At 39.9% G+C, this 25,658-nt stretch overlaps 1 protein-coding gene across 1 annotated transcript; it reads left to right on the forward strand.

Annotated features, from left to right (window-relative positions):
* MTCH2 (mitochondrial carrier 2) lies at positions 1-24,278 on the forward strand. The gene is made up of 13 exons (XM_027837872.1): positions 1-163; positions 6,248-6,332; positions 6,522-6,628; positions 13,435-13,461; positions 13,687-13,758; positions 15,349-15,406; positions 15,674-15,725; positions 16,166-16,225; positions 17,497-17,590; positions 19,551-19,598; positions 20,383-20,450; positions 22,469-22,544; positions 24,067-24,278. The coding sequence occupies exons 1-13, from the start codon at positions 77-79 to the stop codon at positions 24,151-24,153; spliced, it is 921 nt and encodes a 306-aa protein (XP_027693673.1). The 5' UTR covers positions 1-76; the 3' UTR covers positions 24,154-24,278.
* Positions 24,279-25,658: the final 1,380 nt, after the last annotated feature.

Here is a 25,658-nt window from a genome sequence, read left to right on the forward strand (position 1 = left end):
CGTGACCCGGGACCCGGTCGGTCGGTGGCTAGGTCCGCCCGTCCGCTAGTCCGTCGGTCCGTCCGTGGGTGCCATCATGACGGAGGCGGCCAGTCAGGTGCTGCTGGGCTCGGGCCTCACTATCCTCTCGCAGCCGCTCATGTACGTGAAGGTGCTCGTACAGGTAGGAGGAGCCGCCGCCGCCGCCAGCTTAGTCCCCGGCCCGGGCCTGCTCCGAGCACTCGGCGAGGCTCGGGGCCCCGGTCTGTGGGGCCGGAGGATTTCTTGACTCATCCCCTGGTTCCCTGGGCCCCGAAGGTCCCCTCCTGTGGCCCGAAAGTCAGTTCTGAGGGGACCTTGCAAAGTGAGACGGGACCGCGGGACACGCGGCTCTGCCCGGGCCCTTCCCTGCGCCCGTCCTCCCGGGCCTCCTGTCCGCTTCTTCTCCGGCCTCTTCTCCCCTTCCCTTCTTCTCCGGCCTCTTCTCCCCTTCCTTTCTTCTCCGGCCTCTTCTCCCCTTCCCTTCTGCTCCGGCCTCCCCTTCCTTTCTTCCCCGGCCTCTTCTCCCCTTCCCTTCTTCTCCCGCCTCTTCTCCCCTTCCCTTCTTCTCCGGCCTCTTCTCCCCTTCCCTTCTTCCCCGGCCTCCCCTTCCCTTCTCCGGCCTCTTCTCTCCTTCTCTTCTTCTCTGGCCTCCCCTTCCCTTCTTCTCCGGCCTCCCCTTCCCTTCTTCTCCGGTCTCTTCTCCCCTTCCCTTCTTGTCCGGCCTCTTCTCCCCTTCCCTTCTTCTCCGGCCTCTTCTCCCCTTCCCTTCTTCTCCGGCCTCCCCTTCCCTTCTCTGGCCTCTTTTCTCCTTCCCCTTCCCTCCTTCCCTTCTTCTCTTGTCTCCCCTTCCCTTCTCTGGCCTCTTTTCTTCTTCTCCTTCTCTCCTTCCCTTCTTCTCTGGCCTCTTCTCCCTTTCCCCTTCTCTGGCCTCTTTTCTCCCCTTTTTCTTCCCAGCTCCACTTTTCCCCTTCCTGTCCTTCCTCCTCCTTCTACCCTCCCTCCCTGGCCTCTATTTTTCTATTTTCTCCTCCTTTCTTGGCTCCCCCTTTTTTCTCTCCCCTGGTCTCCCTTTTCCCTGTTCTTCCCTTTCACTCTTTCCTTTCTGGGCCCTGGAGTGTCTAAGCCTCAATTCAGGACGTGTGATCAGTTCTCTCCTCTCCTTTCCCCTTCCCTCCTCTCTTCAGCAAAATAAGTGCTAAAGGGATATTTCCAAGATAACAACAGACCATGGGACATAGTTATGACTTGAGACGAATGTATTTCATGACTCATTCCTGATCCCCTCCCCAACAGCCCCAGTGTGGTTCAGTCCCCTTTCCCATTTTCCCCTCCTCCAAACCTTTTTCAAACCTTTCTCTGCCTCCCTTCAGTACAAAAGTGCTAAAGTGACTTGACATTGCACGAGGAAACACAGATCCATGGGATATTGTTCTAACTTTGTAAACCAGTAAAATACAGTCTTTTGGATTTCCAGTTGAGTGTCTTGATTCCTTCAGACTCAAAAGAAAGTTCCCAACTAAAGGGAAAAAGCTTCCTCTTTGCCTCTTTCCATCCCCTTCCTCTGCCTTTCAACAGAAGTCATATCTACAGTAATCTTCACAGTTATTGGAGGGGAAATTGGTAGGATTTCTTTGGGGCTGCACTGGGGAGGTGTTGTTTCTTTTGCTGCTGCTATTCTGTAGCAGATTTTGGAACCAGATACCTAGTTAGACACAAGGAGCTCATTCAGAAATGATAATAAGGTGATTGGGAAGGGTTGCTGAATCAAGTTTAATCAAGTTTCTGAAGAAATCTGTTCTGAGGTTCTGATGTGGGACCCCATGTGGCTCATGACAGGATGAGCATCGCCTAGAACTAAAAAAAAAAAAAAAAACAAAAAACCAAGTTGTTTGAAAGCTTTTCGCTAAGTTTGAGTGAATTGATAAATTCTTGTAAAATAGTTTTCAAATGGTATTCTGCATTTATAGAATTGTTTACAGTAATAGGCTTGTCAACATGCAGATTGCCTCAATTGAAGCATTAAATATTTTGAATTTTTTCCCCAAAATTTCTCCTTCGCTGATGCTGCCCAGCACTTATTGCTACAATTGGGATCCTATGGCGTTACTTGACACTGTTTTTCCTTGGTTCTCCTCCTACCTGAGTGTTTCTTCTCAGTCTCCTTTGCTGCTTCATCGCCTCTGTCAAGCCCACCAGTTGCATATACCCTGAGACTGTCATGCAGACTGTCATTTGTGTTCTCAGTTTTTCCTGCACTCTCACTTGGTGACTTCATCAGCTCCTTTGGGTTTCATTGTCATTCCTGTACATGGACAGATCTATATACATGCAGCCCTAGTCCCAAGCCTGTCCAGCACTGCCAACTACTGTTTAAATATTTCACATTAGCTAGCCTACAGGCATATCCAAAACAGAACTCGTTTTCTTTCCCTGCCTCACCCTTCTCATGAGCACCTCTTTTATTGTCAAGGGTACCACTGTCTTTGTAGTCTTCAAGTTCAAAACTTTGATGTCTTCAACTCCACACTCTTGCTCACCCCTCATATCCAACCAGTTTCCAAATCTTGACATTTGTGTCTCCACATCTCAAGTGTTGCTTGCCTTCTCTCTTCTATCCCGTCCACCAGCCTCATCACCTTTCTCCTAATGCTATTGCAGTAAGTGTCCTAACTGATCTCCCTACCTCAAGCCTCTCCAAACTGCTGTATATCCCCATACATGCCCCCACATACACCCAACTCAATAAATTCCAGCGACAGTAATTAGAAAAATGCAAATTAAAGCAAATCAGAGGTTCTACCTCACAACAAAGGAAAATCACAAATGTTGAAATGGCTTTGGGAAAACATACACATCAGTGCACTGTTGGGGGAGCTGTAAATTGATATGGTCTTTTTGGAAAGTAGTTTGGAACAATGCCCAAAGAGTTATTAAACTGTGTACAGTATACCCTTTGACCCAGTAATACCACTAGGTCTGTACCCCGAGGAAACAAAGGCAAGAGGAAAAGGTCCTGTATGTACAAAAATATTTGTAGCAGCGCTTTTTGTCGTGGCAGAGAGCTGGAAACTTAAGGAAGGGCTCATCAATTGGGGAATGGCTGAACAAGTAACAGTGCATGAATATAATGGAATGCCGTAAGAGGTGAATGAGATAGTTTCAGAGAAAGCTAGGAAGACTTTTATGGACTGCTGCACTGTAGTGAGCAGAATCAGGAGAACAATTTCTACCAAAACATCAACATTGTAAAACGAAGTTTTGAAAATTTTAAGAACTGATCAATATAGTGATTAATCAATCATGATTCTAGAGGATCAGTGATAAAGCATGCTGTTCACCTCCTGACTTAGAGGTGGGAAACAGGTACAAAATGAAACACACATTCTTGGACATAGCAAATATGGAAACTTCTTTTGCTCGATTGAGGTTATTATAGGGATTTGGTTTTTCGTTTATTTCAAGTAAGGGAGAAGTATGTGTGTTGGGGGGGAATCTTGATAATTGAAAAAAAAATAAAATTGGGGCAGCTAGGTGGCACAGTGGATAGAGCACTGGCTTTGGAGTCAGAATGACCTGAGTTCAAATTTGGCCTCAGACACTTGACACTTACTAGCTGTGTACCCTGGGCAAGTCACTTAACCCCAATTGCCTCACCAAAAAGCAAAAATAAAATAAAATAAATTCCATTGATTCCTTATTCCTATTAGGATCAGATAGAAACTATTGTGCTTGGCATTTAAAGCTCTTCACAACTTGGCCTTTCCTACCTCTCCCCTTGATAAACCAGAAAGTCTAACTGTAATACTGTTTTTCACACAGGAAACTTCGCCTCCATTGTCTGGGCCTTTGTACTAGCTGTTCCCCCTTCATAGAATGTTTTTCCTCACTATCCACTTCTTGGAGTCCCTGGTTTCCTTTGGGACTACAGCTTAAGCAATATCTTCTACAGAAGGCCTTCCTCAATGGCTTATTAGTTAGTGGTTTTTGTATGTCTCTTGTATATACTTATATATTCTTGTTGTCCCTGTTTGTAGAGAGTACCAAGGTGGATGGAAATGGGTCGTTTTTGTCTTTATGTTTCCTGACACTCAGAGAAGCGTGTGCTGTATGTTGTAGGTACTTAATATTTATTGCTTACTAGTTAGATTTGACATAACTGATAACTCACATTAAGCTCCAAAGTATACAAAGTGCTTTCCAAGTTAGAACAAATCATGTTGATATTCATACCTCTTGCGAATATGAACTTGAGTTCCATGGGTGATACTGGAGAGAATCAATTTCAACATTCTTTTGCTTAAGCTGAAACTAATCCAGATTGTCTGTCAAAAGTTGACATTTAGATTCCACAGTTTCAGAGTTTGTTTGAACCAGTAGGTAGATTCAGAAGAAAAGATTTGAACTCAGCATTATCTTTGAAACTTGCTATATACAAAATCACAGAACATTTACAACAGAATACTATGTAGGTGGAAGTGACAGCAGTTTGCAGTATATTTGCTAGCAGCTGAGCTAACAGAAAGGCCTTGGAGGCCCTCTCTTGAGGTTGGTAGCTTCTAATTGACATTCATGCCTCTGGAATTAGAACATTACTAACCTGGATTTTACAACATTTGTGTTGCTAATTTTCTCAAAAATTTGGTGAAATTCTAAATTATTGGTATTTATTTTTAATATTAAATTTTATTGATGTCTTTGTTTTTACATCTGTGTATCCAAACATATTCCTCTGTTGCTTATAATAAATGATAGAAAAAGAATAAAAGGAATTCAGGAAAGCCAGCCAGCACATTAACCATGTCTGACATTATATATGGGGTATTTTATACCCATAGGATTCCCACCTTTGCAAAAAAGGGAAAGATTGCATATTTTCTCTTCCTTTAGTGGGACAAGAGTGGTCTTAATAATTACACAGTGTTCAGGTTTGGTTTTTATTTTTGTGTCCATTGTTGTCCTTATATACATTGTTGTCTTACTTCTTTCAGCTTTATTCTCTGCATCAGTTTATATTCCTCTCATGCTTCTCTGAATTCTTCATATTCATAGTTCCTTATAGTTCAGTAAAAATCCATTACCTACACACTAGATAAGTTATTCCAACTTCTAACAGGGCGTGTCTATTTTATTTGTATTTCTTTGCTTCCACAAAAAGGGTTGCTATTGTTGTAGAAAAGACTTTTATTTCTGTCTTTGACCTTGGGGGAAAAGCCCAGCTGTGGGATCTATAGGTCAAAGGATATGGACATTTTAGTCACTTTCTTAGCATATGGTAAAATTGCTTTCCACAACGGTTGGACCAATTTACAGCCCCACAATTGTTATCTTTGTCATCAAGTTGGTTATGAGATGAAACCTTAAGGTTATTTTGATTTGCATTTCCCATGTTCTTAGTGATTTGGAGTAGTTTTTCTTATAGTTGCTCATTATTTTGTAATTCTTATTTTGAAAATTGTTTGTTTTTATCCTTTGACTACTTATCCATTGGGTAATAGTATTCACTCTGAAAAAAAAAATGCTTTGCTGTACTTTTAGGGAGACAAAAATATTTAGCAATCATGATAGTAGAAAATGAGACCCATAGCCCACAGTCTATTTCCTCTCAGTAATAATCCTTTTGGCACTTTTTAAAACTGAACAGATTACAGAAGTGAGATAGTAGTCCACATTAAAATTACCTCCTCTACCTCTGGTCACAATCTGCCCTTGAGGTTTTGTGGCTGTGAGTCTAGTCAGTTTTACTGTCTTGCTCATTGAATTTGAAATTCATGCTCTCATTTCTCTAGTTGACTTAACAGTTGTTTTTTGTTTATTTTGGGGTTTTTGGTTGTTATTTCAAATGCAAATGACTCTCCAGATTTTCTTTAGAGACTCATTGTCACATTTTCTGAAGTCCTGTGTACTTTTTTTTGTGAGTCAAGTGGGGTGAAGTGACTTGTCCAGGGTCACACAGCTAGTACTGTCAAGTGTCTGAGGCCTCATTTGAAATCAGGTCCTCCTGACTCTAAGGCCGGAGCTCTATCCACTGCCACCTAGCTGCCCCAGTGTACTTTGTTGAAACAAAATTACTTTCCCTCCCGTCTAAAGTGCTCCATTACTGGTTAGAAAAACACACATCTCATCTTTAGTTGTATAGCAGCATTCAAACTTAGTTCTACTCTTTTCAAGGCCATGATAACATTTGTTTTTTTTCTTTCTTTCTTTTTTTTTTTTTAAACTCTTGAAGGTGGGATATGAGCCTCTTCCTCCGACTTTGGGAAGAAATATTTTTGGGCGTCAAGTCTGTCAACTCCCTGGGCTCTTTTGTTATGGTAAGTTGGTTTTATTTACTTTGAGATGGCTGGCTGTGAAACTTTGTTGCATGTTTGTCAGCTTAAGGGAGTAGAGGGTAGAATTTAGAATTCCTGAAATGATCATGAAGATTCCCTTCTCTGAAATTTTTTGTGTATAGGTAGTAATCCCTTCAGGTTGTGATCTAAGTATTTGGCTTATTTTCTTAGCTCAACATATTATGAGTATCGATGGAAAAAGTGGGCTCTTTAAAGGCTTAACTCCCAGACTGTGTTCTGGAGCCATTGGAACTGTGGTCCACAGTAGAGTTTTGCAGGTAAGTGAACTCAAAAACAATTTTCACATATATGTAAACAGCCTTTTTTATATAACTTATGTTATTGATCCAGTGGAGACATTGTTATGTGTATACACCCTGGGGATATGTTTTTAACCATGACCTTTTCCCCTTTTGAGTTTCTTCTGCCATCTGTTTAACATTTGTATGAAATATCTATTCCCCTTTTCACTTCCAGTGACTGAAAGACAGTTATCCACTGGAGAATAGCTATCTGTCTTCTATATTTAATTTCCCTATGTATCTTGGGTATTAGAAATGAAATTATAGATCATAGATTTAAAGCTGGAAAGGACCTTAGAGGCCATTATTTTACAGACGAGGAAACTGAGCCAGTTTAAGTTATTTGTCCAGATCACAGGGCTAGTAAATATGTGTAAGGTGAGATTTGAAGCCAAGTCTTTCTGATTTCAAGACCAGTGCTTTATCCACTACTCCACACTGCCTCCGCAAAATACTAGATGCATAGTTGTTTTTTCCCCCGTTCATGCAGTCCCTCTGCCGCATTGGTTTTGTTCTTGCAAGAACTTTTCAATTTCTTTGAATTTAAAATGATGTAATTTATCTTTTGTGATCACTCTTGTTTAGGTTAGAACAAATGGTAGTCAAAACCCTAAAAGATGCTTGATGTAGTTCTCTTGTACCATTTTCTATGGTGGGTTCTTTGATAGTCAGATTACATTTGCATTTGGGACTTATTGTGGCATGTGTAGTCATAGGTTGGCCTAAGTCTAATTTCTGCCAAATTACTTTCCAAGTTTTCCAGCAGTTCTTGTTAAAAGGTGAATTATTCCCTAAGTAATTGATATTTTCAGATTTATCAAACACTGAGTTAACTGAATTCACTTTTTCCTGATTTTTCTTTATCTAGTCTGTTCCTCCCAGGTGAAGAAACTCCTGTTGCCAGTGTAGAGCAGCAGTGTCTCTCTTCAGCTTCTAGTCTTAAAGAATTGCCTAGAGTACAGAGTGGTTAAATGTCCAGGGTCACACAGTATGTGTCAGAAATGGATCTTGAACTCAGGTTTTCCTGACTCCAAGACCAGCTGTCTCTCTACAATATCACATTGCCTCTTGGTGATTATTTCTTTATAGTAAAATTTGAGGTTGAAAGGTACTATTTCCTCCTTCATTGCTACTTTTTTCATTATTTCCCTCAAGAGTCTACAGCTTCAAACTTCAGTTCCTCCAAATGAAATGTATTATCATTTTGTCTAGATTTGTAAATTGTTTCCTTGAGAGCTTAATTGGTATAGCAGTAAATCTGTCCACTTAACTGCCATTTTTTTTTAATATATTGACCTGGGCCAATGATAGCCAATGAGTCGTCCTTTAGGTATTCAAGTCATTATTTCTTTGAAGTATGTTTTGTAATTGTATGTATCTATGTCTTGAGTGTGCCTTGATAGATAAACTCCCAGATATTTTTGTATATTGTAAATATTTTATATGTAGATATTAATTTTATATTTTAATTTGCTTGTGGAATTTGTTACTATATTGAAATGCTAGTGATTTGTTTTATATTCTGTTTCTTTATTGAAGCTCTTAATTGTAATTAGTTTCTGTGCTAAAGTTCTCTGGAGTTTTTGGAGCAAACTGTCTTATCAGCAGATAAAGATGGTTTTATTTCCTCTTCTATAATTTCTTTTGTCTGGTTTCGATTACATTTCTAGAACTACAGTGAATAATAGTGCGGAAAGGCTGTATCTTTGCTTTATTATTGCATTTATTAGGGAATTGGTGTTTTCCTGTTGCAAATAATGCTAGCTTTTGGTTTTAAATTCTTTTTATCATAATAAAAATAGCTTATGCTTTGCAGGGATTTTAGCATAAGTGAGTGTGCTTTGTCAAAGGCTTTTTCTGTGTCTTGATGTAATTGTGTGTTTTAGGTATTTTGTTTTTAATATTATTAACCTAATTATGCCAATTATTTTCCTAACATTGAACCATTCTTTCATCCCTGGTATAAATCCAATTTTATCATGAAAAGAGAGGGGGAGAGAGAGAGAGAGAGAGAGAGAGAGTGAGAGTGTGTGTGTGTGTGTGTGTGTGTGTGTGTTTGTGTGTGTGTGTGTGTAGCACACACATGTAGCTATAGTCTTTTCACTTGGATTTTGTTTAAAGATTAAAATGTAATTAAAATGCAGTTAAAATGTTTAAGAAAATAAATAAAAATATAATAAAACAGATAATGTTAGTTTGTGGTTTTCTAATTCAACATGCAGCCCCACAGAGATCTATATCTATTTGAGTTTGACACCACTGCCTTAGATGATGGCCCAGTTAAGTGTCAATGTGGTCAGTGTCCAAGGCAGCGTTGGCATCAGGGAGGAAGAAAAACCTCTGGTATCAAGTAATTTTCAGCCTTTACTGTTTTATACCTAGACCACGCACACATTGAAATTAGGCCAGAATGATGCAAATAAATAACTTTCTAAAAAAGGAAAGTCCAGAAATAAACAGGAATTTTTAGACAGTCAAACTATTAGAACATAATCTAGGGAAAGAAGAGCAAGTTTGACAAGAAACCATAACTCCAGTTAATCTTGACATTTTTCTTTCATCTCTGGCTTCTGTTATTTACCTTCCTCCAGTTCTTATGAGGTAGAGGAGAAAGAGGACTGACCTTGGGTTTAGAAGAGGCTCAGTTTCAAGTCCTAGCTTCAGTGCTGACTAACTCTTAGCATGAGCATGTTCTGCCTATGGTTCATTTTTCAATAATAATAATAACTAGCATTTCTATGGTGCATTAAGATGTGTGAAGCTCTTCAAACATTATTTCACTTATTCCTCACTGCAGCCTAGTGTGGTAGGTGCTATTCTTATGCCCATTTTTCAAACTGCAGAGAGGAGAGATTAAGTGATTTGCCCAGGATCTCAAAGGATCTGAATTGGGGTTTTCCTGATTCCAAATCCAGTACTCTATCTAGAAACCTTCACTTACTATGCCTAAGCCTCAGTTTCCTCATTTGCAAAATAAAAATGATACTTGCACTGCCTGTCATTGTATTCTTGTGAGAAAGGTGCTTTGTAAACCTTGAAGTACAAATGTTACCATTTTCTATTTTTGTCAAAGCTGAGTGTTTGTGACTTTAAAGAAATAAGTCCAGTTTTCAAGGATGACTTGATTATTTACTTGGTGGCCAAATGATAATACCTCTTCAGTATTAGGCCTCTCATGGTGTCATTTTAAAAGTTGTCTTCTTTGTATGATGTCCTTTTTCTTTTTTTTTTTTATTTATTTTATTTACAAAGTGCTTTATGGTTATATTCATATAGTTCCTGTATCTGTTTTGGCAAGTATGCTTTCAGGTATTTTGGCCTTAAACAATATTGAATAATATGGCTGACACATAATATAGTTTCCCTATTTTTCTCTTTTGCTTAAATCTTTTTTAGCTTTAACTGTGTCTGAAATCATGATTACTACTCCTGCTTTTTTTATATAATAAATTCTACTCCTTTATTTTATATTTGTGTGTATCTCTCATTTTTATAGCATTTCCTGAAAGCAACATATTGTTGAATTCAGATTTTTAATTTGCTATCATTTTCCATTTTATGGGTAAATTCATCCCATTCACATTCTAAGCTATAATAACTTGCATATTTTCCTCCTTCCTATTTTTATTTTTCTCACTATCGTTCTCACCCTATTCCTATCCCTCCTCACTCCTCTGCTTTACTTCTACCCACTACCTTGCCGTCCTATTCCTTAACCTACCCGCACCTCCAGGATTCCCTCCCTTATCCTCTCCCCCCACCCTGTCCCCTTGCCCTCTTATTTCTTTCTGAGAATAGAAGACTTTTATACCCTTCTAGATAGATATGTTGTTCCCCCTTTAACCCATTCCTGATGAGAGTAAGGCTTCAGCATTACCCACTCTCCCCCCTACTAGCTTCTTCTGTTATCAGTTTTTCCTTTTTTGCCTCATTTGTGTGAGATAATTGCTCCTTTTTATCTCTCCCTATACAGTTTTTTCTTTTTTTAGAATTGCCCCATCATACCCAACTCAGCCCACGCTTTTCTTTAATAAATGACTGTCATAATGGAACTGATAATATTTTCATATATAAGAAGTAAATTATTTGACTTTATTGAGTTCCTTATAATTGGTCCTTAATGTTTATGTTTCTCCTGGATATTATATGTTGAATTTTCCCTTAAGTTCTGCTGTTTTTGTCACAAATACCTGAAAGCCTTTCAGTTCATTAAATGTTCATTTTTTAAATTCAGGATTATTACTTTGATGGGTAAGTTACTCTTGGTCATAACCCCAGCTCTTTTGTTCTACAAAATATAGTATTCTAAGACCTACGGTCCTTCAACATAGTAGCTATTGGGTCTCGTGTGATCCTTATTGTAGCTCTACAATATTTAAATTTTTTTTCTTATTGCTTCCAATATTTTCTCTCTAACCTAAGAGCTTTGAAACTTGGCTATGATATTCCTGCAAGTTTTCCTCCTGGGATCTCTTTTAGGTTGTGATTAGTGGGTTTTTTGTTGTTTTTTTTTTTAATTTCTGCTTTGCTTTCTTGTTCTAGAATTTCAAGGCATTTTTCCTTGGTAATTTCTTGTAGTATTGTATCAAGATTCTTTTTTTATCATAACTTTCAGGCACTCTAACTATTCTTATATTGCTTCTCTATCTGTTCTCCAGATCAGTTGTTTTTCTGATGAGATGTTTCATATTCTCTTCTATTTTTTCATTCTTTTGATTTTGTTTTAGTATTTCTTTGTGTCTAAGAACGTCATTAGCTTCCCTTTGCCCAATTCTAGTTTTCAAGGAATTATTTTCTTCCTTAAGTTTTTGGTTCTCTGTTTCCAGTTGGTTGACTTTCTTTTAACAATTTTCTTGGTTTTCTTGGATTGCTCTCATTTTTTTTTTCTAATTTTTCCTCAATCTCTCTCACTTGATTTTTAAAGTTCTTTTTAAGTTCTTCTGAGAAATCTTTTTGTCAAATTAATCATTTGACATTTCTCACTGAAAAAGGAGTGGTTTTTTTAGCTCCATTATCTTCCTCTGAATATGAACCCAGATCTCTATCCCCATAGTAGCTATCTGTGGTTGGGTTCTTTCTTCTTTGCTTGCTCATTTTTATTTATTTTGTTTTATTTTTATTTTTTTTTTTTTTTGCAGCTATTAGTGTGATCAAGTTCTATTCCTGAGGTATGGGGAGTAATGCCCCAAGCCTCAGATCCTTATTACTATTATTTTCTGAGATCTGGCCCAGGGCTCAACCTTGGGCTCTTCTCTCCTACTCCTAAGCCCCAGCGAGAGCCCCAGGTCACTTCCGCAAATGACCTTACTCCCTGTGGTCCCTCTGGTGGCTGCATACTACAGCTGTCCTCTCTGCCCAGGAGCTGAAACCAGAGAATCTGCCCTCCTACCAGTGCCCACAACCAGCAGGGTCCCTGCCCCTAGCTCCTGCACTCCCCACAAGCACAGTCCAGCCCAGGATGTGTCTGATCAGCACAACTGTGCTTGGCATCCTTCCAACAGTGGAAGGTCCTTCAGTCTTGTCCTCTGTGGTCAGACACCCACACTGATGGTGAGATGAAAGTTTCTAAGACTGAGGCTGCCTCCTCCCAACCCCAGCTGCCTCTAGTGCTTATTGTTTGTTGATTCCACAGAGTTGGCCTGGACCTGTTTGTACTTCACTCTGGCCAAACCTCTGCCTCTGGAGGTCAGGTCTTTCCTGGGGTCTTTCAGGTTGTCTTAGGAGAACAACTGCTTTACCCTGACTTTTGTATATTTCTGCTGCTCTACATTCTCTCTGAGGCAATGTTCTGTCTTCTTCTGTGGAGGAAATTTGGAGAGCTAGAAGTTTTCTGACCTACTCTGCCATCTTCCTAGAATCCTCTGATGTCTTTTTTCTTTGTAATTTTTTCTTTTGGCATGTCTAAATTTATCTTTATAAAATCATATTGAGAGGAACTATACCTAATCCTTCTGCACTGCTTTCTCCAGGAGTATAGTCACAGATGTTGGCCTCAGAATTGGAATACCAGAGTTTGTGTGCTGGCTGGCAATACCCATGTGTGTGACCTTAGATTGGTCTTTTGTAATCTGAACCTTGTAGAGCTGTTTGAAAGATCAAAAGAAATAATTATATTATGTGTTTTGTGAATTTGTAAGTTCTGTGTGCAAATGTCATTTTTTTGCTTTAAAAACTTTCAGGTATTACAGCAATTTAAATAGTTCTATGATTTCAACTGATCAGACTTTGGAAAGTTGATGTTCTTATAGCCTTGCTCTTTGGTATCTATCCTATTATTTCCAGAAGAAAAAAATGAGTTTTGGGGCAGCTAGGTAGTGCAGTGGATAGAGTACCAGCCCTGGATTCAGGAGGACCTGAGTTCAAATGCAGCCTCAGACACATAACACTAACTAGCTGTGTGACCCTGGCAAGTCACTTCACCCCACTGCCTCTCCAAAAAAAAGAAAAAGAAAAAGAAAGAAAGAAAAAATAAAAAAGTTTTGTTCTATAATTCTACCAGCTTTTTGTACGTGTGTCTCACCTATCCTATTAGCATTATTGTTTCTGTCCAAGACCCATATGCCAAATTTGGCATTATGGTTGGTCGGTCTGACAGAGCTTGTTCCCAGCTACTTGATTGGCAATAACCATTGATTGAATGACAAGGGAAGATAAGTGGTCAGGAGACCTAGATATGTGGTCTTACCTAGCCCAGTCACCACCAATACAATTTGTGTTTTGAGTCTTCTTTCACAGGATTTTACGATAACCCAAAACCTCTTTTTCTTTCCTCTCCTCTGTAGCGATACCAGGATTGTGACAAGGCTGAGGTATGTTGAAGCTGATTTTTATGCATGAACCCTGTCCTTTCAAATTTTTACTGCTGCTTGACCCTTTCCTTCAGGGAAAGGCAACATAATTTAAGTACTTAGTACTTAAATACTTAAATAAAGTACTTTAAGTACTTAGTGAACTACTGGCCTATGGAGTAGACACAAGTCTGAATTATTCCATTTGAAGCCATAAGAAGCCTGACTCTCTTATTCTTTTCACAGGAGTTAAAACAAGGACCTCCACCTCCTGAAGAAAAAGATGGCCCATCCAGCTTTGACAGAGTTATTAAGGAGGTAGGAGATAAACCTAGATATTTAAAAAAATTTTCCCTAAATTAAACTCAAGGTGCTATAGTATATATAGAATGTATGTATAGTAAACCCTCAGACATATGTAATCAGTGTCTGATTCAAGGGCTCAAGTTTCCCTTTGCCTCATTTCTTGACTTTAAGAATAGCAATTGTTTCATTCTTTGTGTTTGGATTCCCAGTGCCTCGAACAGGAGGCACTCCTGAATAAGTGCTTCTTAATTGTTTGTAATTGTAATATCATTCATTAGTCTCCTGTTGTTTTTTAAAATGAAACCATTAACTTGATTTTGACATAGCTGTGCTACTTTACATCTTGTTTTAGGAAAAAAGATGCATTCAACCAAAATTAACCTTGAAGAGACTCTCTTGTCTAAACTGTTAGAATTATGTTGCTACTGAAATTGTCCTGAGAGAGCCGAAAATTTTCAAGAAAAGGTTAAAGATAGTATGAGGCCCAAGGCATGCTAATTGTCATAGCTCTAGGAATGCTTTTGTAACACTTGGCTAGTTTGGAATATAGTTTGAGATCTCCCCTTCACTACTGCCCATTCGCCATCCCTTCTTCCCCTAAGGAAATTTCCATTTTGCCTATCCATACTCCCAAAAGACTCCTTTTGTTTGGGTATTAGGTATTGTCATAGAGTTAGGTTTTAGCATTCAGCATCTAAAGTTTAAGACTTTGGAGTTTATCAAACAAATGATTGGCCTGTTTTTTACGTACTCTGTTTATAAAATTTCATTAAAAAAATTTTTTTTTCACTTCACTTTGACCCATTTTGTATTGTACAATCTTATTTTGATAAATTCACATTTATATTTGGGTGGTCCCAAAATTCTTCCGTTTTGGGTGATAGTGACTCACAGAGACTGTCTTCTTATTAATACCAAGGACATATCCCTGTGCAAAAAGTTATAAGACAAACTTAGCACATTCCAAAACTGGGATTTTTTTACATAGGAATTATAGTTTATTCTTCTTTGCTATCACCACACGGTGCCCTAGACTAGGAAAATGACAGCTATACTCAGCAACTCCAAGTTTCTTACTTTTGTAGGGTTGTAGTATAGCCCTATTAAAAGTTACTACATCTCTTGCTGAAGAGGCCCATGAAATAATGCCTGCATGATAGAGGTATCTGGATTGATCTGAAAGTCACTCAGAAAAAAAAGAAAAAGAAAAGAAAGTCACTCAGAATGAGAGCATGACCTTATGCTCTGAATTCAGGACTCTTAGTTTTTCTTCCAGCTCTGTGACTGCCTGCTGGTGACCCTCCCTGTTTTTTGCTTTTGTTTTTCTCATCTATAAAATTGAGAAAATAACGGGAACCGGCCTCGCAGAGATATTTTGAGGAATAACTAAAAAAGAACATTGAAATCCATGAGTGAAAGGTATGCTAGAATGACGAAGTATTCTGTTGTATCTTCTCCACGCTACTGTTCCTGACTACAGGGCTGGAGCACTGTTTCACCTCACACCCTTTTCATATAGTACAGTATTCACCCACATTTGATCTCATACAACTTTTGAATGTCAAAATTTAGGTTTTAGAAATATGTGTCAATTCTTTCTAGACGACTCGTGAGATGATGGCGCGTTCTGCTGCTACCCTCGTTACGCATCCCTTCCATGGTATGTTTCTTGGTATGGCACGGTAACAGATCAGCTGGTGTGGGACATAGTGTGCATTCCATTAATATTCCTGTTATGCATTGACCTCTCAGGAGGGTTACTGTGGGACTTCATCTAGGGATTTATTAGTGGTTTTGTTTGGGGGGGGGGTTGTTTTGTGGTTTTCTTTTTACCCTAAGTTATCCAGATAGCTAAGTCTCTCTAGGTGGAATAAGCTATTTTTCAGTGTTAGTGTCTACCAGTGCCTTTCTTCTCTCTGTCCTACAGTGATTACCCTGAGGTCTATGGTACAATTCATTGGCAGAGAGACCAAATACTGGTAAGTGCCTCACACCACACATTCATAAGATGAGGTTGAAAAAATAGTTTTGACCAGTAGAACAGAGACTCCACGTGAACATTAGACTGTGAGCTCCTCAAGGGCAGGGACTGTTCTTTGCCTTTTTTGGGGGGGGGTATCCCCAGCACTTAGCTTACATAGTAAGCGCTTAATAAATATTGATTGATTGATTGACCACATCATGGGAAAGTGATGCTTCTTTACTGCTGCTTGTACACCTACAGTCAGCCCTGTTTTCTGTGTGTGAACATGCCAAAAAAGGAAGGTATTTTTTTTAAAGGAACTAACTTAAGAGGCTTAGGGAATGAGGAGGTGTGTGGAGGAGGACCTTCGGCTTCATCAGTGTCAGCAACATAAGTGCTCTTCTTCATATCTCCAAAATAACAAAACATTTTGCTTTTTCTCTTTACCTTGTCCAGTGGACTGTGTGACTCCATAGTAACCATTTACCGAGAGGAGGGCTTCCTAGGATTCTTTGCGTGAGTTGATGTTGAAGTTATTTTGCTTAAGTAATTTAAGTTCTGAACTTAAGAAACTCCAAATAAAATGAGGTTTGTACTTAAAACCATGAAAATCTATAGCTTGCTTTTCCTTTTAAGATATAATAAATTCCTTGTTACTTTCAAAGCTATTTCGCTCATTTGTTTCCTTCTAAACTTCTTTCTGTGCATTTTAAATGCTTCAGTGACTTCTCTCTTCTTCTATGTTTTTTGACAATACTGTTGATAGTCCCCTTTCCTTCATTCCAGTCCCCGCCCCCCTCCAAAAAACTTGAAAGAAAAAAGAAAAAGGAAAATCCTTATAACAAGTCTGCATAGGCAAGCAAAACAAACCTACCCATTTCTGGCCATTTCTGAAAAGTTAGGCCTCATTCCACCTTCAGAATGTACACTTGAGATTGAAATTACTTCAAGCACCCTTCCAACTCATATTCCCATTGACCTAATAGTCCATGATTTAAGCTTTTTCACCCAGAATTAATCCTTTTGTCCTGGGTAAGTATGTATTAAGTAATCTCATCGTAAATGTCAGCTTGCCCCTTTCCAGTAAGGGTTCCTCCAGGTAGGAAGAAGAAGGAATTTGTCCTTCTTTATTAGCAGCATTTGTTTTTTATTCATCTAGAGGAAGTGAAAGATTCTAAAGGTCCATTTTACCTAGCTCTTGTGTCCTTGCTGGAGAATTTACCATTTTCCTTCTTTAAAACCTTCTAAAGGAAGACATTCTAAGGCTCATGTGGACCCCTCACGGTATCACTTTAAAAATCATCCTCTTTGCACAATGTTCTTTTTCTTCATGATTTTTCTTTTGCATTTCTGATTTTATAAAATCTTGTTGAGCAGAAACCATATCAGATCCTCTTTTAATCCTCTAACAGATTTTTTTGACTTCAGAAAATATAGTGAATAGTAATAAACATGATAGACCAGTAGGCAGAGTATGAGGAAGCTACTTCACCTATACTTTTAAAAAATGGAATTAAGGGCTTTGGAAATCAACATTCAATATTTTGACCTCTGTCTGTTCCATTTCTTGAAGGGTGAATTAGGTGAAGATGTGCTCAGTTTGTGATTACATTCTGGTCTTTGGTTTCAGATTTTTTAATTACTCAAAGTTATTTTATTTCTCTGAATTTAATTTTGAAAAACTCAAAACATTATCTGAAGTGTGGCTACACAGAATAGATTTTTGTATTCCTTGGTCTTTATTCTAAACTCTTACTTGTTGTTTTTTGTTTTTTTTTTAACGGCAGGGGCCTTATTCCTCGCCTCCTGGGGGACATCATTTCCTTGTGGCTCTGTAATTCATTGGCCTACCTCGTCAATACCTATGCACTGGAGAGTGGGGTAGGTTGTGTTCGACCTGCAGAAACTATGACCTGACCCAGATTTTAGGTCTGGATAATAGCTAGTTTAGTAAAAGAGAAATATAATGGCTGGACTGCCATGAGCTAATGGAGAAGTTTACACTCTTGACCCTAGTAAGGCCCTGTGGATTTCCAAGAGTTTGCCATGATGTAGGATTGGTTCAGGATTATGCAAATAGTAGCTAGAATTTCTGTAGCACTTTTAAGGTTTGCAAAGCACTTTGTAAATATTATCTCATTTTAGCGTCACAGTGACCCTGGGAAATAGGTGCTCTTATTATTGCCATTTTACATCAAAGGAAACTGGGACAGGCAGAGGTTAAGTGACTTTCCCAAGGTCACAGAGCTTGCTAGTGAGTGTCTGGGGTCAGATTTAAGTTTAAGAAGACCTGGGTCTTCTTGACTCCAGGTAGAGTACTCAGTGTACTCTACCACCTAGCTGCCTCAGCAACCAGTATGAAAAACCAACAGGTATATGGGGGAAGCCTAGAGTCTGGGGAGAAAAGAATAATAAGATGATTTCAAGAGCCCAACTCTTTACTGCCATCTGTCCAAACCACTTGTGGCTGAGCTTCCCCATAATATTAAGGAGAAATGGAGCAGTTCCAGCATACGTTGAAGTTTTGGTGCATTTTGAAGGAGTCCTGAAGAACCTCTCACTTCCTCAGGTTACTTTCAAACCTCTCCATGAGAGGAGAGGTTCTGGCCTTTTTGTGTTGTGGCCTCCTTTGGCAGTGGTGAAACTAATGGACTCCTTTTCAGAATGTTTTTAAATGCATAAAATGAAATCCCTAAGATTACAAGGAAACCAGTTAGATTGAAATGCAGTCATTCAAATATTAAAAGTTCCGAGTTCTTAACTGCCCTGAAATCTTCCCGTGGGCCCTAGCTGAAGAGCTCACACTCTGCATGACGGAGATTGGGGAGCTGACACCACCTGTGTACGCTCTCCTTTTGGTGAGAGTGTGTGAGTGAAGTGCCCTTCTGTGGCGTGATGGCACCATGGCAGTTTCCCTGTTGTTGTTCAGTCGTTTCAGTAATGTCCCCATTTGGGGTTTTCTTGGCAAAGATACTGGAGTGGTTTGCCATTTCCTTCTCCAGCTCAATTTACAGATGAGGAAAGTGAGGCAGACAGGGTGAAGTGACTTGCCCAGGGTCACACAGTTAGTAAATATCTGAAGCCAGACTTGAACTCCTGAAGAGAAGTCTTCCTGATTCTGGGACCAGCACTTGATCCACCTAACCACTTAGCTGCCTGGTTACCCCTTACCATGAAGAAGAACAGAATGCCCAGTGGCTATATGAGGAAATGCCAGTCAAAGAGAATCCACGGTCAGACACCGTTTGGATTTGTATGTCACTTGAAGAAAAGGGCCATGTGATGGATTTCCCTGCAGTGGAACCATATGTCTTTAACTGAATACTCTATTTTAGAGGAATCATATTTCTAGTCAATAGGAAGGAGAGGGAACAGTTATCTGCTGTGGGCCAGGCACTGTGCTAAGCACCTTACAAACATCTCATTTGATCCTCACAGTGCCCCTGGACACAGATGCTGTTGTTAATCCCATTTTACAGTTGAAGAAACTGAGGCAGAGGGCGATTAAGTGCCCTGCCCAGGGTAACATAGGTGGTGTTAGGCTAGATTTGCACTCAGGTCTTCCTGACTCCAGGTTATCTGTGCTCTATCCACTGTGTCACCTAGCTGCCTCTAGGTAAAGGTTACCAGTCTTTTTAAAAATCTGTCCTCATTCTTCTGTACCTAAATCACTTTGACCTAATGTGTATTATTCATCTACTTCTTTGTAATACTTTTATAATCTAGTTGGAAGACTTTACAAAGAAATTGATAGTGAGGTGTGGGATATATTGATAGTCTCAGCTGTTGTTAACAGCAGCGGAATTTTCTCATTTGTTCTAAAGGTTTTCCCTTTTTTTAGGTTTCCACCATGAATGAAATGAAGAGTTATTCCCAAGCTGTCACTGGAGTAAGTTTGATCATCTTCCTCTCATCAGCCTAGGAATAGACTTTTGTTTTTATCATCCAGTCTTGTTGAGAATATTTGAAGAAGTCATCCACCACATCTCTAGAGGGCATTTCCTCCCAAGTTTATTGATATTTTGTAGGTGAATAGTGGCACCTCGATTTCTTAAATCTTATTATTGAATCCACACCATTTCTGAAAAGTCAGCCTGTCCACCTCTGTTAGCCTAGTGGTAGAGCTCTGAATGGCCCTCTGGCCTGAGGGAGCGAGCTTCCTGATACTTCAGTGATGAAGAATTTTCATTATCTTGATCTATGTGGTACCTTTAAAATATCACCTAACTAAATCAGCATCCTTTTGACCTGGAAACGGTAACCATATTTGTGTATTTAGCTGAGAGACTCTGAAATTTTCATTTATTTCTAATTATCTTTGTATATGGTTTTACCCCATGTATTACAAAGCCTTTTTCTCTATATGAAACTGTTGATCACACAACCAGAGTGAGAGGTCTATGTGAGGAAATACAGAATTTGGTCCAAGGACTAACTTCCTGCCACTAATGGCTAGAATTTAAAGGTTGTATTGAATGTGCATTGGGAGGTTCTATATTTCTCATCTCCACACTCAGAACAAATACTTCATCATTTTTTCTTGTTTACTCCAAGTCTAAATAATATACCCCTGAGCCATTTGATAGAGAGAGAGAGATAGAGGCAGAATAGATGGTGGAACATTAAAAGTTGTCCTGAAAGCTTTGCCATCTTCTTACTCTTTGGTGTTCTAGTTCTTTGCCAGTATGCTGACCTATCCCTTTGTGCTTGTCTCCAACCTGATGGCTGTCAACAACTGTGGGTAAGTAACCATTGGTTTCTTTCTCTTGATTGTCAGTTCTTTTTACTCAGAAGAGGTGGTCCTAATGGGAATTTTGGAAAGGACAGTATTTTTCTCCCAAAGCAACAGTCTTCCTTTTGTAATTGAATTGTGTTGTGAGTTCTGGTCCCTGATTTGGTATTTATGCTATTTTTAGGTGGTGGTTGTGTCTATCTTAACAGGTAGCACATTCAGTGAACTTTTAACAATTACTTATAATATGCTAGGTGCTGTATGACATAAAACAAATTATATGGTCTGTGCCCTCAAGGAGCTTCCACTCCAAAGGAGGCAAGCTAACTGTTGAATTCTTCTATTTTTCTTATCGACTCAGGTATGCAAACTACAGCTGTATCCCTTCTGATTGAGAAAGAAGGAGGGAGTTATTAGCCACTTTGTGTGTGTCAAGCACTGTGCTAAGCACTCGAGATACAAATAGATAAGCACGATAGCCCTGCTTTCAGGGAGCTCCGATTCTGGTGGGGGAGCTTACGGCACATAGGGACAATATCAGCTTCAGCTTTCAAGTCAGATGGAAAGGTCCCGTGGTCCCCTAGGTGCAGTGGCAGAACAGATGCTAATACCCTTTAATGTCATTTCCATGGACAAAATTATATCAGTTTTTCATGTTAAGCCTTCGACAGGGCCTTTGATAACCAGAACTTTTCTGGGTCTTCAGAAGGTGTAGCTGGGCTGCATCTCCACAGGGGCTGCTTCCCAGGATGAAGGCTGGAAGCATGACTCTGCCCAAGGTTCTTGGTCTGTCTCCATTGAGGTCCAAGGGAAATGGTGACTAGTTTGACTTGCCCAGCACATACTACCTCCCATCTCTCCTTCACTGCCCCGCTGCTTCAACTCCCCTGGCTTGCCTTCTGTGGGTCACAATCGGTGGGGCTAGCTGGCACCTTCTCCATGGGAGTCACCCCTTTGGGTGACGGGAAGGGCTGGTGATTTGTTTTTGTGGATGTTAGGTTTCAACTTCAATCAGAAAGGACTTTGTGGAAGGACTGGGCTTGAAAGGAAATACATTTGGCAGGTTCATTTTCATTGCCTTTTCTCCTCTTTCCCTTACATTGTGTCACTTCAGGGCTCCGTAATTTCATCTGAATGGACAGTCCCTCCACTCACACAGATTATAATGTCTACATCTTTGCAGATAGTCCCTATGAAAAATTCATTTCCCCTGGCCAGCCTGGTGATGAGCCTTTCCTTCCTGGTCCTTGAGAAGATGGGCACACCCTACCCCATTGGGCCTAGGCTCTTCACCCTCTTGCTACTTTTCAGGGTTATGGTGTCGGAGGAGAGCTTTGACAGAGACCAAAATACAGATGTACAGCTTTTGCCTGCTAAAAGTGCCCCTCCAGAATGTGTATTTCTCACTTAGTAGTAATTTGCACCTATATTAATTCTTCATTCTATCCCTGTGCAGTGCCTAATGCAGAGATATCCTTGTCGACATGCCGTTCATCAAACAGGATGCAAGCTGAGGACGTGGGGTGTTGGTGTTCAGGGCCCTTTGGTCCATTGTTATTTCTAAGGCAGCCCAGAGTAGAAGCACACATGAGAGGAAGGCTTTGTGAACATTCTCCCCAGATATTGCCAGAGCAGAAGTGGCTGGTGTCTGTTTGAACGTGGAGAGCACGGCTCCCTGGGTCTCTTTGACAGTAACCGCCGTGCTTAAGTGTTTTCAGAGCCTCCTGCAGGATCTGCCAGGCAGGGCTCCCAAGGGCTGAAATTTCCCCTTTTCTACTGCCGTTGTACAGTGCTCCACTTAGTGAAGGGGGACGCAGGCAGTTCTTGAAAGAATGAAGAAGAAAACACAAATGAACCCAGTGTCTGCTAGCCTGTGGATTCAGCTGCCTCTCTCCCTTGCTTCAGTGAAGTTTGTTTCCTCGCGACAGGCATCTCTTCTAACTTACCTTTGTGACCGGGACCACAGGCTGGAGGGTGCCAAGCACCACAGAGACGTGGGAGGATAACTGAGCTTCTCTCTCTTTCAGGCTTGCTGGTGGAAGCCCTCCTTATGCCCCCATTTACACTTCCTGGTTAGACTGTTGGTCTATGCTGCAGAAAGAGGTATGGTTACTCTTTTAAAAGTTTTTTGAACTAGTATTTCCAGGTTTTTAACTCAGTCCCTCCTTCTCACACAAGTTTGATCTGCAGCTACCAATCTGTCATTTGTTTAACTTGAATGGCGTTCAGTCTGCCATTCTGGCAGAAGGGGACAATGTCATGCTTAGAAACCAGAAACAACAGATGTGAGAAATAATCCATAGAATATTTTTTTAAAAATGCATTAACCTATAAAGGGTCAGTTCATTGACTGTCCAAGTTATTGAAAGGGTCTTGGTTACTAAACACTTGTTTCCCTCCCACTCTGAATCAAATCTGCAATCAAATGCAGATTTAGATTTTTTTTTCTTACTTCTTCAATAGTTATTAGAGGCTAAGTATTACCCCGCGTTGCAGGTGAGGGATTTCTGGCACTGGAAGTTACATTAATTTGTTGCTTCAGATCAGTGACAGAGCTCGAATACTTGGGCTGCATTGTCTCTGAGTAAAATCTAGTGTGCAGGGTAACAAATGGCCTTTTAGACCCAAAGTTGATGCGTTGGGATGCTGTTTGAGCAGTGATTTCTTAAGTCTCTGACCTCACTGTAACCATGGCCACCATTGAGCATCAAGCCTGTTAAAAAGCAAGTGATTGTCTGGCCACCATTGTTTTTGAATGTTTATAAGAAACAAGGTCAGGAAGAAAGGAGATAAAAGTTGTTTGTTGCATTACTTTGTGGCAGTTGTGATAGATGTGAGAGCAAGCCGTATCTCACAAAGCTCAAGATTAGTATGTAAAAAATGAGTAGGAGAGACTGAGTTCCACTAGGCTGGCCATGTCCCACGACAGAAGTCCAGGGACCTTCTCTGAGAATAAAAGGCTACAATGTTTTGCTGAAATAACCTTCGTAGTAACTTTTTACCCCTACTTTCAGGGATCACATACCTCTTCCCTGCATTAGGCAAATGAGTTTCCTCAACACTTCACCACAGTCACTGTTGTCCCCAGTTTAGGGAGAGAGAATTTATTCGTGTAGTTACACCCCTTTCTCTCGAGCCATCCCCCCGAGATGGAAAAGGAAGAACGGAAGCCTGAGTTCTGCATGTGGCTGCTTCCTTTTTACCTCCTCAGAGTGACCTGGGAAATGGAGCCAGCTCCAGAAGAAGATGCCAGGCCATGCCTGTAAGGAGGGGAGCACAGGGGGAGCCCCTAGTTGGCTTCTTGCTGGGAGCTAGCGCAGATAGTAAAATTGGACCATGCATAGGTCAGACATGCCCCTATATCACTGACAGCTTTATAAAGGCTGGGAAGATCCTCTTCTTGCCCTCCCTTCGAGGCAGAATGGCATTTCATTTGCATTTGGTGATTGGGCTTGGCACCATTAGGTGTAGCTTTCTGTTCTGTGGAAGTGGATTATTTGTATGCCCTAACCATTTAGTTGCATTTCCAAGAGGTCTGTTGTATCTTTTCTCATTTTGCCAATTGGATTAACTGATCTCATGGCCTTCGCTATAAGTTTTATTTATCTGTTTGATTTTTTTCCAGGGAAACATGAGTCGCGGAAATAGCTTGTTTTTCCGGAAAGTCCCCTTTGGGAAGACATACTGTTGTGACCTGAGGATGTTAATTTGAAGATGTGGGGCAGGGGCAATGACATTTCTGTAGTCCCAGATGCACAGAATTATGGGAGAGAATGTTGATTTCTATACAGTGTGATGCGCTTTTTTTTAATAATCATTTAATCTTGGGGAAATGGAGGTGTTTGGTGTCTGCCTTTTTTGTTCATTTCCCAATGCAAGCTGCTTTACTGCTGAGATTCCCCAATGATTCTTTTTCCTGAAATGGGCAGTTTTTGCTTTGGGTTTAGATATGATTTACATAAAGCAAAATTGCACTTTTCTAGAGGAATGGGCAGGTTATTATGGAGTTTAGGCCTCAATTTTAAACTTTTTAAGAATGAAGAATCGTTAAATTCCGAACAGGAATAGAAACAACTTTTGAAATGTCAGAAAAATTAATAAAGCAACTTTCTAGGAGATGAATAAGATGAATAATTACTGTCCTCTTGTGGACTCTAAGGAGATGGTAGGATCCCCATGGAGCCTACTTCCCCTTATATGGCTCTGAATAACTAAGTTTCTCTGGCCCTATCCCACATTCTGCACAACTCAATGGAAATAAAAGGGAGTTTTGAGAAGGACATGTTAACAATAGCAAAGATTATTTTTAAATTCCTTTAACCAAAATGAAGTACATGAAAGCTGACTTGGTAATGACTTCAACCCTCCTTCCCTATAAGCTCCACAACAAACCCTGTAAAGTAGAAAACACAAATTAGAAAAATACTGCAGTGTTGACCTTGGCCCTCTCTCTGAGTTGAGCCCTTGCCATACCCAAAAGTGCATTATAATTTGATTTTAACTGTACATGATCTTTTTATTTTTCTTCTCTTTCCCTCCCCCGTTTTGTTTAAAGGAGGGTGGGAGTGGTTTAGTTTTAATTTCTAATGACACTCCTTTTTAAAAGGATTTTGATAATTCTGGGTCTGATAATGTAGATTTCGTTCTTCACTACCAAGATTTTCTTAGCCAAAACATAAATAGCCTGGCATGGTGTGACCCACAACCAAATGTGTTACAGAAATTTACAGAACAAAGAAAATTTTAGAAGGAAATGGAAAAATAAAATTCTAAAAAACTTAAACTCTTTTTTTTCCTTTTTTTTTTTTTTTTTTGAATACATCTAAAAGATCCAGAAAAATTCACTGAAGAAAATTCGATGTTACCAGTGGTGTCACGTGTCTGAAAAATGTACTTGGTCATTGCCAAACCAAAAAAAAAAAAATGTGATCTTAGCTCTAGGAGCAATCTAACTGTAGCCTTTTGTTTTCCACCAGAGGGCATCTAGGTTTTGCTATCTCACAAAAAGTTTTTCCTGTATCTTATTTCCCAACATTCTAAATGGGATTACATACAAGGTATGTACTATTTTATAAAGCTAGCTCCAGAATCATAAGCATCCTAAACCTTTAATCGTATAGGAAGCCTCAAGATAGCACCATGAAAAATCTGAGTGTTTCTGGAAACATGAGTTCTGATAACTACCCTGCAAATGCAGTTTTCTAAAAATAACGGACC

Source organism: Vombatus ursinus, unplaced genomic scaffold, assembly GCF_900497805.2.
Source record: "Vombatus ursinus unplaced genomic scaffold, bare-nosed wombat genome assembly UNPS02014822.1, whole genome shotgun sequence".
Lineage (NCBI taxonomy): Eukaryota > Metazoa > Chordata > Mammalia > Diprotodontia > Vombatidae > Vombatus > Vombatus ursinus.

Excerpts from the sequence above, each read along its gene's own strand:
- MTCH2 (XM_027837872.1), top strand. The coding sequence starts at position 77 with ATGACGGAGGCGGCCAGTCAGGTGCTGCTGGGCTCGGGCCTCACTATC. Across the intron at positions 15,407-15,673 it reads CGTTACGCATCCCTTCCATG|TGATTACCCTGAGGTCTATG; the intron begins GTATGTTTCTTG and ends TCTGTCCTACAG. Across the intron at positions 20,451-22,468 it reads ATGGCTGTCAACAACTGTGG|GCTTGCTGGTGGAAGCCCTC; the intron begins GTAAGTAACCAT and ends TCTCTCTTTCAG.